Here is a 16,012-nt window from a genome sequence, read left to right on the forward strand (position 1 = left end):
ACCATATTGTGACCTATTGGTGGAAAATGCCTTATTTAATTAGCGTCTGCCATTCCATTTCCTCTTCATGGGGTAATTTGGTTGTGGTAATTGACAGTCTGATGTTAAAATAGGTCAAGAGAATGTCCTGATGTATTGGAGCTGGAGGGAGGCCATTAACCTCAATCGCAAAAGCACCGCGGGGGAAATGCTACTCTCATCAAAAAACGGAAGCCTTCGCTAAACAAAACCGCACATAAAATATTAACCGCCTCGTTAGTGAGCGGGAAAGAAACATCTACATACCCAGCAGGTGCTGAAGAGTTTTTTTTTTTTCATGAACCAGACCTTGTTGTTTTCCACTAAAAAATACTCACCCAAGAGAGAGAAGACAATGGACAGATTTGGAAACGTACACTTTTGTTTTATATTTTGTCATAATGAGCTAATTCAATGACATTCCTACATTCCTTTTTAAGTGTGGCTAAAGTGTCAAAATACTTTTTGGGGCCTCAGTATAAATGTAAAAGTACAAAAGAGATGGAAACTTACACATTAAGAGGCTGCCAGGCGGGCCACTGGGCTTTGGTTTTGATAACTGTCATAACATCATCACCCTGAGAGAGACAGACGGAGAGAAACAGACAGAAAAAGATAATTTGAATTTTTATTGCATCCTATATATAGAACGACAAGTGCGCTGAGACAAAACAGAAAGGATTTTGTGTTCTACTTTCTTCAATTTATCTGTCTTTCCACCACTACGAAAAGAAAAGTTTCTTTTCCATGCTTTATTTCTCTCCCGAAACCTCTGAAATATTATATTCATGACAATACTTCACTTCTGGTTGTGCGTTTTCTGCTATTGTTTGGAGCACTGATCCAGTTGTTGTTGTTATGTGATACCTGGCCCCAAGGGAAAAAGACACCATGCTTTAACAATACTTCACTGAGAACAAAAAGAAAAAGCTACAATAAAACCTCATTAGTAAAGAACAGTCAAAGACACAAAGAAAGCAAGAGAGCGTGATTGAGACAAAAGCAACAGACAGAGATCGAAAGGCACAGAAAAAGTAAGAAAGACAAGCCCTGTACGTGTTCATCAGGGGATGCTAGGGGCTGAAAGAAGTGTCTGACGATCTGTTCCAACATTCAGACAGGATCCTGAAGGTAGCAGTTACCGCTGACAGTTTTAGGTGCAATACTCACGCAATAATAGAGCTTGTGCCACATCGGTTCATGTGTAGACTTCTGTCTGATAATGCACTGCACACTGAGAGAGCGTTTAGTTTAAATTCAAATTTAAATTTCAATAAGTTTTCCTTTTTGTCCCAAAGCTTATCTTTGAAGGCATCGTATAACTGGTATGTTATACGTTTTTTTCTCTCCTCAAATTATTCTTCACTTCAATTGACAATCTGACGTTTGTAAGGACATTTGCAATGATGGGCCACTTTGCACCAAAAACCATTCAGCATATAGATTCAGGTTTGGTCAGGAGTGTCAAAAGCCACTGAATATGGCCTGTGAGGTGTCTCTGAGACCCCTGACTTAACCTCAATCTATAGGCAATGAGCGACCTGTCATTACAAACGTCCTCACAAAAACTCTTCCGTCAGATCAATGAAAGTGAGACTACTGAAAAATTAACATGCTGGTGGGCAAATGCTCTTTTGATGCTAGCTGAGTGAGGAAAGTATCCACACTCACAGTTTGCCGCCCAACATCAAACAGACGTACAAAGCGAGTTTGTACATTCCTAATGGCCTGCGTGAATTACATTAACGCCAAGACAAGCGATACAAAGCAGCATAAAAATCAATATTCACTTGCTTACTCAATGCTTATTGGATCGTTTCATGCAGATTTTGTTTGGGAGTTTAAAAACAGCCATCAGTTTAGGTCAAGTGCACTAAAAGTAAATTTGCTGTTACTGCATTTACTCTGAGAAATAGCACACACAGGCCACACGGGTCAACAAAGACATATTGTTGTGCATTCAACTTCTATATTTATCGATGCACTAACTGGTTCAACAATAGACCCACTTTGCAACAGAAATTGAATAACAGCTGCTACCAAACAAAGATCTCTGGAAGAAGTAATATTGTGAAGCAACTTCGTTCTGGCATTGTTGGCATTTTTGTGAGAAATACACAGCTGCCTTGAAGTAATTAAGCAATTAATCTGCTAATTGGCCAAATTGATGAATATATTTCAAAGAGGCAGATGGTGCCGCACATGCTTGAGGATGTTAAATTACGGTCCACCACTCTGGAAGTTTCTTTCGCATTGGAACCAAAAAGAAATATATGAACTGAAATGGGCCAAATGGACTTCACTTCTGCTTATTCTGAGGATTTATCAAGTGTACTTAGGTTGAGAACCTGGGAGTGAAATCTCAAAGGAAATCGCCAAACCGCTGAACCAAAAAACAAACCGGTCCAGTGCTCTGAACATGACCATCGATTGTGGTGCAAAATAATAATAATACATCTGGGCCAGAAACTAACTTTTTTACCTCCTTGAGGGTTTTAAGGAGGGATGGACCAGAGAAGCTTCAAGAAAACAGAAAGACATTTTGCTCAAGGGTGACTGGCAATTTTTCAATCTTTGAGAGAGTCAACAGCTCCCTATAGGCTGCTGTAAAGAACATGTCTATCTTCAATTCAACTTTTAATCACCTTGAGGCAAGTGCACTTTTGGTTTTGCTTTGGTGTTTTGGTCACAAACTTATTCTCAATCCTTCTGACCGCTCGCTCACATTCACATACAGGTCACACGCGTTGGGCCTGTTTGTTTTGTGGATGCAGATTTCCTGTGTATCGCTGTATGAATGCTAAAGACAGTATTCCTTTACAGGGTTTAAAGGAACAGTTCACCCAAAATTCGGGTGCCATTTACTCATCCTAATGGCATTCCAAACTTCTATGATTTTTCTTCTGTGAAACACAAAAGTAGATATTTTGAAAAACTTTTTTGTCTTTACAATGAAAGTCAATGGGGACCAAAAACAACACTGGAGTACACAAAATATCTTCTTTAATGTTCCACAGAAGAAAAAGTCATACAGGGTGAGGGTGAGTAAACAATGACAATGTAAACTATGTAAGAATTGTAATTTTCAGGTGAATTATTTCATTAACGCTAGACATTACAGGCAAAAACAAAACTATAGACCAAACTTTTCAGTTTTATTCCTATCTCTAAAGGGTTTTACAGAAAGGTTTGTTCTAGAGACGCCCCGATGTATCAGCCAACAATCGTATCGGCCGATAAAAGCAATTATTTTCTAAATTTTTTGTTTAAAAACAGCCGATGATCAGTGCCGATTATATCCTGTCAATCAAAAGGGTGCGGTAAAACATGACCGACAGCAACTCACACTGTGTGTGAAGAAAATGTCACGTGTTGAGTTGGTTAAGGCAAGTTAACCCTCTGAGGTCGACAAACGCGCCGGCGCGTTTTGCTGCATTTTCTCCACATTGTAGCACTATAAACTTAAATTTCTCCGTCATTTATGGTCATACAGAAAAAAGAAATATAAAAAAAGAATCTGTGGTATTTCTACTTTTGTATGTGTCCACTTCCAATCAAATCAAAACATTGTGCTTTTGTAAAATAAAGAAAATAAACAGGGTGTGCGTTCTGCCTCTCCGTCGCGGTGAACTTTTTTTTCTTGAGCACGTCTATAAACTGAAACAAAACTCAGCGAATACTTGTCACACATTTATGAGCCATACACCTTTATAAACATTTAAGTGTGTACTTTTAAATGATCGGATTCAAAACGAAAACAAATATTCTCTGTTTAAGTAATTTGTATAAAACCAACAAGATGTCCAGCTTCTCAAACGCTTCCTAATTATTTTTTAATTTACCACGCCCACTCGCGCAAAAGATATTCACATGCAAATCTCCACATGGAACGCGATCGCCCTCATTACCTCAACAACAAAACACTTCACTTCACTTTTCGTCGAGTTTGAAAGAGCTTAGATTGGATTTACATCAGAAGAAGAAGAACGATATTTGAAGACAAGAAAGATAAGGTAAGAAATTCTTACATATTAGTTTGCTATTGTTGCATAAATTTCACATTGCAGTTGAACTGTTGCTAGATATATGGTGAATATTATAATATTTAGACCCGTGTTTACTGTTACTGTGTTTGTGGATATCTGCTCAAACGTAGATATGTATATGGTAGGCCTAACCATAATGTTTTATATTTGAGCGCGATCGCGTTTGAATGTATCATATTTTTGATCGCGATCGCGTTTGAATGTATCATATTTTGGAAAAGCAAAACGCTCCAAACGGCTTCATGTTTTTACTATTATCTCATTTCATATCATCATAACGAATGGAAACATTTGAAGTAACATGATAATCAATATATTTTTCTCTAGCTTAGTTGTTACTGAAATCTTTTTGAAAATATATAGGCTGCTATATTGTTATTATTTTATGCAGCACTGCGCATAGCCTATACCTACAAGGCACAACAAAACTGGTGTTCATTATATAATATATTGTTGGAAACATTTGTGTGAGTGTGTGTATTCTGTGAATTTTAAAAAGCAATTTTAACAAGAAAAATCTAAAATGTATTCCCAAAATCGTGCAGGCCTTTCTCTTGATATCAGTATGTTCACTTTTTTTTTTTTTTTTTTTTTTCAGGGCCCAGATGCCACTGAGTCCTGCTGACTTCAACATTCACAGTACATGTCTCTGTACATGAACATGGTAAAGTGAAAATCAAACACCTTAGAAAATGAAAGGTATGTACAATGTTTTTAGGAATGGCACAAAGGTCTCTTTCTTCAATAAGTGCTTTTTTGTTGTGTATCTTTGGATTATGTTGTGTTGTAAATAAATCCAAACAATTTTAAAAGCCATTCTTTTTTAAATCTCCTCATTCTTTGTGCAAGGGTGGTCAGAATGATGGGCCCTGATAAGCTCCTAATAGGGCCATTAGGGAGGTTCTTTGTCTTTCTCAGGTGTGGAAAGCTTTCATATTAATGAGATGATCCGCCCCTTCGCATATTGCTTTATCACACAAAACACGTCGTAAATTTTTTAAATCAATATATTGTATTCTCTGAATGAGCAGTCAGGGTGATTCTCACATAGTTTTAGAGCAAATATTCTAGGCTACGTCATACAATTTTCAAAAGTCTTGTGAAGAAATAATCAGTAGGGGTTTCATGACCTTATTTCAGTGAGAATTTATTTTTGTATTTTCACAAACCACGCATAAATGTCATTATCTCAAAACTACAAACTTTTACATACATGCTGCTGATATATTATTGTAGCAGAGTTTGTGCTGAATACAGTGTAATTAGACTTTAGCCATGAAAATGTCACAAGTAACAGAAATAACCACAAATGTCAGAGCATGTCAGAACACCTCCAGGGCCCAGAAAACAGCTCAGACCCCAGAGGGTTAATGCGACAATAACACATTAACAGCTAAAAACCGCTACATAAAAGCAGGCTCTGTTTAACCTTATGAATCACCCAAGCCAGGGTTGCCAGATCTCCAGTTTTTCTCTATACTAAACATTATTTGTAGCGCGCCTCTCACCCAATAACCTAAATAATTCTTTGTTAAAAGAAACAAAGTGTCATCTTTCAAATTTTATTAATTTTATCACAAAATTCAGACAATAAATGCGTTTTGGCGGTCTTAAACGTGACGTGACAAATCGCCCTAGCGCCTCAGTTCAAGCAACAGCGCGAGTCTACTTTTCCACTTTAATACAAATTGTATCTAGAAAAACATGCATGAATATCATAAGGTAAGTTGAAAGATACAATCCGTATCATGTCTCATGTAATCACTCAATCAGTGTTTCAACATTGGAAAGATGTCAATAAAACTACCTTATGCAACTGAGTTATATACAAACATTTCAGCTTTTATTTGAGTGTAAATATTATATCTGGAAATAAATAGCAGTTGAATATAATAGCTCTGTTGTTAAATTTAACCTCTAATATTATAGTGTACCAAATGAGAGAGTTCTCTGTATAGTTTGCAGCATTATTTGGGAGAGATTTTTTATCCAAGAAAAAACAAACTATCGGTATCGGCATCAGCAGATATCATTCTGAATAATCGGCTATCGGTATCAGCATTAGCCGATATCATTCTGAATAATCGGCTATCGGTATCAGCATTAGCCAATATCATTTTGAATAATCAGCCAAAATGAAACAAGAATTTTGAACCTAGCTTTATCTAATGATCAGATTTTATTACATAATTGCATGTTTAAACAAAACATTTTTAAAAAAGCTTGTAATGCAAAACAATTGACTAACTGTATTTTGATTAATCAACTGGGGAAAGTATGGTGATTCAAATTCTTTACCCTATTCACCTGTAGTGTCTTGCCTTAAATTTCTCAGAACATTGAATAAGAAGGACAACTGTTGACTTTCATTTGCACACAGTGAATTTGCTTGTGGGCCCATCCGTGCTGTGCAGCAAATGAGAACTGTGTCACTCTAGGTCCCTGGCTGCTGTTTCTGAAAACGGGTTTTACACTTCACAGACCGTCGCCCCAAACTGACCCCGACCAAATTGCCGGGGGGGATGGAGCAAGACAGAAGAGGAGAGGAACAAAGGATGAGAGGTAGAGAAGTGTGACTGCTGAGAAGCCAAAGGGTCTCAGAGGGTTCTTGGAGAAATGCCTCCGGGAAGGTCATATACACCTTTCCATTTCTCCAGGCTTCAAAAGAGGCTCATATAAGCACACGGCACACCCCCGACTGACAAGGCATGCAGCTCACATATTTCCAACGGCTGCTGTTGAATGACCGTCAATGGAGAAAGATACCTTTTGCCCCTTAATGGGATGGTTATGGCATCTGAGTCAATGATAAATAAGATAAAGAAAGATAAAGAAAAGAAAAAGTTTTAGGAAAAAATGGTTTAAAATGATGTGCCAAGTTCTTAGAAATGTACTCTTTGCGCTCATGTTGGTTTCATACAGTATGAAGAGAAAAACTACAATTTTCATCAAAAGTTTATATTTATTGACTAAAAAACATTGTGGTGTAACTATTCAGTAAAAAATAAAATAAAATAAAAATTCATAAGATATACAGTCCTGTGCAAAAGTCTTAAGCATATTAGTTTTCACACCCAAAAATGGTTTTAAGCCAGTTATTTATATCTTTTGCTGTAGTGTCAGTAATAATCCAGTGAGATTTTTGTATGCATAAGGAGTCTGACAACAGCCGGTGCTCCACACAGAGATCTGATCCCACCATCATCGAGTCCATCAGTTATAACATAAAGAAACAGAAAAAAAAATGAGACAGACTAAATCAAGAAGAACTGCGGCCATGTCTCCAAGACACCTGAATAAACCTGCCTGCAAAGCAACAGTACTGTGAGAAGTTTTAGGCACTTGTGTAAAAGTGCCTAAAAGTGAGTATGCTTTTAAAAAATAATGTCATAAATAGATTTTCTTTATCAATTAATTAACCCAGTTAATTGATTTTGAGTTTTTGTCCAGGTACACTTGCACATAGTTTTTCTGGCTTTGCAGGAAGGTTTCTTCAAGCGTCTCGGAGACGTTGCCACAGTTCTTCTAGATTTAGTCTTCACTGTAATAATTTCACTGGATTATTACAATTAAGGGCAAAATGAATGTTTGTGTCACCACTGTGTTCATGGACTTTTCAGTTAGTTGTCATTTGTCACATGTTCCTTTGTTCAGTTTCCCGCCACTAGTCTGTCTCCCTGGTTACCATCATTAGTTCATCTGTATCACCTGTGTCCTATTAATTACCATCATCTGTGTTTGCTATTTAGTTCCTCCCGTTCACTCTGTCTTTGTCCGATCTCCGTTAGCTATGGTTGTGTTTATCCTGCTTGCTTGGAGAACTTTCATTAAACTAGATGTATATTGATCTGTTGTCTTCGTCTTCCTATCTAAGCCAACCGTGACAGTTTGGAAATGCAAACTGATATTTCATACTTAAAAATTACAGCAAAATAAATAAATAACTGGCTTAAAACCATTTCTTTGGGGCGAAAATACTAGTGTGCCTAAGACTTTTGCACAGTACTGTACATATATTCATTTAAATAATTAAATTAAATAATTCTTTTTCAAAGTAGATTTTTTTCATATACTGTAGTAAATATCATTACATTTATAGAGGGTTATAGCATGACATTGTGCAATCTAAACTAATCTTTCCTTCTTTTTAATATATTTATAATACTTTTTATTTAATTTATTTTTGATTGAATTTGAAATAATAATATAATTAAGGGTTTCCTTTGAAAAATATTTATTCTCTAATGAGGCTTTTTCATCATTATAATATTATAACAGTTGTATCACCCTTAAATTATCATAAATAAAATATCAAAATTAATTTGAATTCAGATATTAAAATCATGTTCATCATAGAAGATGTGTTTTTAAATTATTTTAAGTATGAATTGCATTTTTTTCAGTTGTGTCACCCTACAATTGTGACTTATGCCCCCCAAAAATATAAGAATTAATTTTAATTCAGAAATTATGTTCATCATAGAATATGTGTATTCAAGTCATATTATTCACAAATTGCATTTTTAATGTCATGTCACTGATCTACCAGCTAAACAGACCATGCTACACACACAGAGAAATGAGAGTAGATGTAGAGTGACAATGAAAAATATTGAGTTTTCTTGGAAGTGCCACTCATTTGGCAAACAGCAATTACCAGTCGTCCAGAGCTAGGCAAGCGTGTACTGAAGTTCTCCTCTGAATCACTTTTTCCAATCTACACCACTTCTTTCAGAGTCATTGCTACTTATCACCCAATAACCTCCATTCAGAATAATCCTTCAACAGTCCTAGTACATTACTGGCACTTTTGTGTTGCCTTTTAGTTCTGAATCATTGGTAATCGTAACCTTGATCGGACCATTGTGCCCTGTGCCGCCCGTGAGTGACCACAATCCCTGCAGGACGTGTCCATCAGCTGCTGCCGAAACGAGTGTGGCGTGGTGGCAGTAATTGAGTTGTGCTCAGAGAGCTGTCAGTCAGAGCTAACAACTCAGTGTCACACTTGCAAGGCTTCTGCACATTTTGTTTTCACATCTAACCGATTTCAGCCTTAAAGAGGTCTTATAAAGAGGTTCTTTAAAACACATATGATGTAAATTAATAGAAAATAAATGTCCAATCATGCTCAAAAGCTAAAGTGAAAATTTTAAGGATAATTTTTTTTTTAGCCTATTTTTGTAGATGCTCTGTATTTTGGGAATTACAGGTTCGAGTTCTAGCCTGTGTTGTACTCCAGTGGCAAAAGTTTTAAATTAATATCATAAGAAACTCACGGGCATATAAAAAACTTCAAAACTATCTGGTCAGCCCCATAAATTTTTGTAGAAACTAAAGACAAAGGCTTTATTTAATTGGAAGCTGTCTTTGGTTTACAGGTTTATATATATATATATATATCACACACTTATTTTCTATAGTTTGGCATTGTTTTTGGCGGTCTTTTTGGCACACATTATTGTTAATTGGCCCTACTCAATAAGAAGTCTCTGTAAATCCTTATGGGATATTGTTCACTAATTCACAATCTTCTGCATGGATCTGCTGAAAGGTGCTTGATTTCACACTAAAGCAAAAAGTCCACCATTATTTCAAGTCCATTACACAAAGGCTCACTTAATCAGCAACAGATCTGGAATTGTTTAAAAGAAGAGAAAAGTTTAATGAGAATGCTTTTATCTGTAACTTTGCTGGTTAATGACTTATGCGACTTTCAAAATGGAGATAAGGCTAAATCGATAGAAACTACTTGCACTGTAAGAAACACTAAAAATAAAGATGTGATAGTGAATGGTGAATAGGGCACTGTATGTATATATATATATATATATTATTACACTGAATAATATATATTGAATATTGACACAAATTGATTTAATATTGATTATTTGGGGTATGTATCAGGAGTAAATGGCAAATTTTTTCAAGGTTAAAAATATCTCTCAACTAATGCAGTAAACTACACAGGGAACAGTTTTTTCAAGGAATAACTTTTTAAATGGCATAATTATGTTTTTACTCGTTTTTTGAAATATAAACATTAAATTGTGTCTATCAAAAACATGACGGATTTATTCAAATAGGTTAAGTAAAAATACAATGAATATGAAGTATAGTGCATATATCAAAATGGTTAATTTCAGTAAGTTGTACTGTATCTCTCAACATACCTTCTGATGTTCATTCATGTATATTTTGTGTTGTAACTTGTAGTAAAGCAGAAGAGATGATCAGTTCACGTCCTCTCCGCGCTGCTCCCGCTTCGCTTGAACTGAGGCGGCTACAGTGATCTGTCACGCCAAATTAAATTAACAAATGACTCAAATAATAACTTATTTTTTTCATTCATCAACTGAAAACATCATGACTGATTTAAGAATCGATATCAGTTCATCAAAATGAGAATCGATTAAAATCGGAAAAAAAAATGTACCCACCCCTAATATATTGTTCAGTCACGAAACTCTAAAGGGTGCAGGCTGACAGGTCCTTTACATGCAATCTACAAGCAATCACATCATTACCGCATGGCACAAGCTGATTGGCCTGATGGAGAGTGCACCCAGTGAGATTGCTTGCTCAAAATTTAAATAGTCTGGTTCAATGTTTGCTGTATGCTAGTCCTACAGCGAGCTATCAGAGTTCCTCTGAAACCCTCCACCTCCCCCAGCTCCACCTGCCTAGATCTGCTACGGTATCTTTGAAATGTATAACTTCCATGTGTGACAATTAGCCCCGGTCTCCTGTAAACCCATAGTCATGCGACTGTGATGTGAAGTTCTAAATAAAATCATAATAGCACGAAAAAAATATATACAGGTGAAGACAATTAATAATTCTGACATGAAAGGGATGCCAAGCAACACACCAGCTATTCAGATCAAACGAACGAAAACAAAGCTTGATCGTCGCTTTTTATCAGGCTCAAGATTGCTACATCAAAAGAGCTCATAATTTCATCCAGGGTTGGGGGCCCTTTGTTGCTGCGTTTACAGTGGGAGAAGAGTTGACTGTGTTTATGGTAATACTGCTAAAACGCAAGAGGGAAATGAGCTAATAATAACCAACTCTTACTGGATCCCCATCCAGGCTTTAATGTAATCCTGGGAAACGCAAGACAGGAGAAAATGAGATAACATTCAGGCTCTCGCTCTCTCTTTCTCCCTCGCTCTATCTTTCTCTCACTGTATAGGGCTGTCTTATGGATTTTGTCAATCCTACAGTATTTCTAAATTAAGAAAACAAGACATTTATGTAACAAATGTATTTTCAAATTTTCTCTCTTTTTTTCCCATTTTGCCTGTAACAACATTCAATCGGACCAGAGGCGTTGTTTCAGTCGAAAGTCTCCATAAAATTCTCAGTCGTTCAGTCTGTCAGTGATGAAGGAGAGGTGAGGCCAACAGCCGGCAGGCATCGGGAAAATGTCACAACTCACTGGCATTTATAATATCTGAGCTATCCCACACAGAAACTTCTTTAACTTTGAATGTATAAGTTTAAAACAGTCTTTTAAAAATAGATACAGCAACTTGGGCTTTAGGATTCATAGGTTCTTCTGATCGGTGTATTGGTTTATGTGTTATTTAAAGTCCCAGTATGAATGTTTTCCACAGATTTAAATAATAAATGGTCTTAAATGGAGCTTAAAAAAGGTTTATAGGGTTTCAGGCTAAAAACTTGCCATTTTAAAGATTGTATAAGCAATAACTCAAAATAAAAGAGAGATTTTGCTTCAATTAAACAATACATTTTCAATCAGACTCCTCCAAGATAAAATCATCTTAGCAATGCTATCCACAATTATTTTATAGCTCTATATTCTTATTGTCTGTCAATCATTTGTTTTTGTTTGTAAGCATTTTTATGAGAAACATCTGAGACAAAGTTCACGCACATAAATGCCACAAAACTGAGAACTCCATTAAGTCTTCTGAGCTTTGAAAGAGCAACTGCAGAGCTGTAAAATCATCTTCTGAGCATTTCATTAATCAATGGTTTCGGCCATAAGTGTGCAGAGATATGACTGTCTACATTCCAGTTCTCTCTCTCCTCTGCTGGGAAACGGAAAAAAATGTTCAGAATTAAAGGTGCCATTTACACGACACCATTTTCAACGAAAAACTGAACACTTTTTATGAGTTTTGGACGTTCATTAACACGACAACAGCGTTTTAGGGGCCTGAAACTGCAAACGCAACGTTTTTGAAAACTATACCATTATCGTCTCCGTGTGCAGTCTATAGGCATGCACGTGTACTGTGTTGAGTTTATTAATGCTTCTCCAGTAAAGAATTAATCAAAATCGCCAACTACAGTAACTTTAATTCTGACCTCGCCAACTACTGGCCTGGCATGCACATTACAGTATTTTTAGTAATTTTCACAGATCCGTGTGAACAGAGACTGTTTTGACAATGTTGTCGTCTGTACGCAAAACATTTCAAAAAATGCAAAATTTCCATTTTACCATGCCTAATATCGATCTAGGTTACTGCAGTGTGCAACAAGTGTCTCATAGTAGCCGCTTAGTAGCGAACGCACAGAGTAGCATTATAACATAACTTTCAACACACTCAACTGTATCTAATATGATAAAACAGCGCTGCGTTACCCCACATACGCATGACCGAAAGAAGCGAAGCGGTCGCCTGCGGCATAAAGAAAGCTCGAGCCGTGTGTCGCGCTTGTCTCTCATTAGCAATCACTCCAGCAGCCTCGTACCGCTCCAACGGCTCTCAGCCCCAACCTGCTTCATATTACAGTAACTTTAATAAATCTTTAATACATTAGCTCATCCATGAACATGATTTCTGCCCAAGTCCCATCAGATTCTCTTCCACCAGCTGTAGAGGTCAACAACAACTCCCATGATTCTGTGAAATCACGGCGTCATCAAGCTACGCCTTTGTTTCGAATAAGTGACCTCTAGCGGAAAATTACATTTAGTGCCTTTAACTGCAGTGTGTCAAAGTTTGACACATTGCTAATCACCAAGTCTGACTTTTTGTTAAGTGGACAATCGGCCATGAATTGTTGATTGATTAAGTCAATCAGCCTTGAATTTCATATGTCGGTATAATATGTAAGGGATAATGTATAGAGAGGCGGTCGTTATAGCGAATAACAAGCCCGACAGGCTGAACGAGACCCCGACGCGAAGCGGAGGGGTCTTGACAGCCTGAAGGGCTTGTTATTCGCTATAACGACCGCCTCTCTATACATTATCCCGCTTATTACATGGCTACCTACAAAATAAATAAATCATTTGCCACGAAATATTGATTTAAAAAGGAGTTTATTGATTTTAAAACGATTGTATTGCTTCCGCCAAAGAAAATAGTCCGTTCCGCGTCCATAGCAACGCGCTGTTTTTCATGGCAACGGTCTGTTATACTTTGCAGCGGTCTGTTATCAAGAAATAACAGACCGCATTCTACATTGGAATTCAGCCCAGCCATGTAATAAATTAACATATTTCTCAGCATTGGAAATATATTTCTTTTATTGGAAGGACTTTATGTCAGAATGGTTTCTGGATGAATGTCACAGCATAAGAGTCATTTTATGGCTTTACTAGTTTGTAAACATGCTTCAATATATATATTAATTCAATAGACCCTGTTTTTTAAAGTAGAAATTAGCTTGTACTTGAAAAATGAATCTTTTTAGTTTAGTTTTCCAACTGGAAAATAATTTATAACTGAATTAAGTTATTCTGATATGTTTAGATTTTTGCATCAAAGTGTGAATAATGTGAACATTTTTTTTTTTTTTTAAATATCATTAATTTTTGAAAGTGTACATGAGGGACACAAATCGCATCTGTTCTACAGAATGGACAATAAATGCACGTTCATTTTGGATTTTATTTGTATTCAAATCGCGACAACAATCTTCAATATTTTCAGGTCACTTGAATTTAATTATAAGAGACAATCATGTTAGTTCTCTCTTGCTGTGGTTTAAATTAATTCGAACAGATGTGTAATTAAACAAAACACAGATGCTAATATGTTTATAGGTTGAATACATTTTAATTGGCTCTAAAAAGGCAGATTCATTTTAATCAGTCCTTCCAATTACACTTTATTATTCGAAGACACGTCGGCATGTATCACTTGATTTCCAGCTATTGTTCCTACACTCATTAGCACTTAGACTTAAACTCAATCCAATTAGACAAACAAAAAAATTGGAATAACTGCAGATGTTGCCATGTAGCTTAGCAACATGAGCCTTGGTTCTCATTTGTGCAAGTCCAGATGGCAAAAATTCAGAGGATTACTAATTGGGCAGCTGCCACCTTAAAATCTATAGACCTTTAAAAGTCACCAAATTCTGCATCTTGGTTGGCACATTTATGCTCAGGTCACTGTGTTACATAAAATAATTGGTCTATTAGGTTTGGAGACATATTCCAAGCTTATGTTATCATATTGTGGGTTACAGTCACCTAGGAGTGTGCAATTTGTGTGTGTGTTGGCAGAGAGAGGTATTGTATAAAGTGCAACAAGCTTTATTTGACAAATCCATTATGGCAAAAGTGTATCCGTCAATGTCCGTTGCTATACCAACACGCTGAAGTGCAACTACCAATAAGCAGGTGGAAGAAAATGAGTTGACTTTTTGTTGCCCTGTGCTCTGTAATTAGTTTCCGACCTCCTGCCAGCCCAGGGAATAGACCTACTTGGCAGGGAAATAGACCTGCTGACCTCAGCAAGCTTGAAGACTTATGACAAAGTTCCTCTGAAAGACTTGTAGGACATCTGCAATATGAGAACACACTGGAGTTCATGTTATCTTGATTTGAACATGGGTGGAGGCGAGACCCAGTCAAAGCGATGAATAATAACAAATGCACTTCCAATAAACTCTTCAGAAAATGCTGCTGTGCCAAAAAGTTTGTTTGTTCGCGAGCTTCCAAAATAAATTGATAACACAAAGAGAGAAATTTGACATCCTGTTCTGGGTACCAAAATCATCTTTAAATTTAATGGATGACTAAAATGTAGGCTACGTTAGCCTCTTTAATTTCAAAGCTTTCATTTTGTGTGTTATCTTCTTGGAATAGGTCCTCTGTGAAGATTACGTAAGCTGTAAATATCAGGATTGTTTTTCTGGTCAAAATCTGCTTTTTCAACTTGCAAGAAGCTTTTTTACACAACATGAAAAATGAGAAGAATTCAATAAAAAAATGAACAGATAAAAATCAATATCAGTGTAAAATAAAAATGTAAAAGCGTAAATAAAACATACATAAAATAAATAGATAAGATGTTTATTATTTTATATATAATATTAAATAAACTATATATTTATTATTTTATATTGTGTATACACACACACAACACACGCAGGCACACACACACAGGAGATATATATATATATATATATATATATATATATATATATATATATATATATATATATATATATATATATATATATTAGATATATACCCTCATACATTTCCAGTGCAATTACTCAGCATTAAACATTTTTTTTTACTCACTATTTGAATTCATGCAGTATCCGCTTGGGAGGTTTTTTTTAGCAAGCAAAGTTCAGCTTGCATGTCTAACTCAAGCTAAACGCATTAGCAGTACATTCAGACGTGACACTTTGTAGCTCTATGGCAGCCAGGCTCCATACAGATGCAAATAACCTTTCCTCTATGTTGTGCACTACCCAAGCCATCTCACCGTAATTATCTTGTCTTCCGCACATTACACATCCAAACGCGGCTAATAGGAAGTGACACGTGAGGTAACAGAGTCAAGCAATTAAGATGGAGGATTAATGAAAACCCCAGTGAACCCTTATGCCCCCCAAAAAATGTCATTCAGAGGATGAGGACAATGAAACCCCAATGGTGGGAGATTCCACTTTTTGAAAGCATTAGGTAAACAAAGAATGAGAGAAAACAAAACGAATGGATCAAATTT

General features: G+C 36.3%; 1 protein-coding gene across 1 annotated transcript in view; it reads right to left on the minus strand.

Annotated features, from left to right (window-relative positions):
* Window positions 1–16,012, minus strand: part of spon1b (spondin 1b) — a 64,995-nt gene that overhangs the window by 15,280 nt on the left and 33,703 nt on the right. Inside the window, exon 7 of the mRNA XM_079860099.1 lies at window positions 532–596. Coding sequence (XP_079716225.1) covers window positions 532–596 — 65 coding nt within the window. The remainder of the gene's footprint in view (window positions 1–531; window positions 597–16,012) is intronic.

This window comes from Squalius cephalus, assembly GCF_949319135.1.
Source record: "Squalius cephalus genome assembly, chromosome: 23".
Classification (NCBI taxonomy): domain Eukaryota; kingdom Metazoa; phylum Chordata; class Actinopteri; order Cypriniformes; family Leuciscidae; genus Squalius; species Squalius cephalus.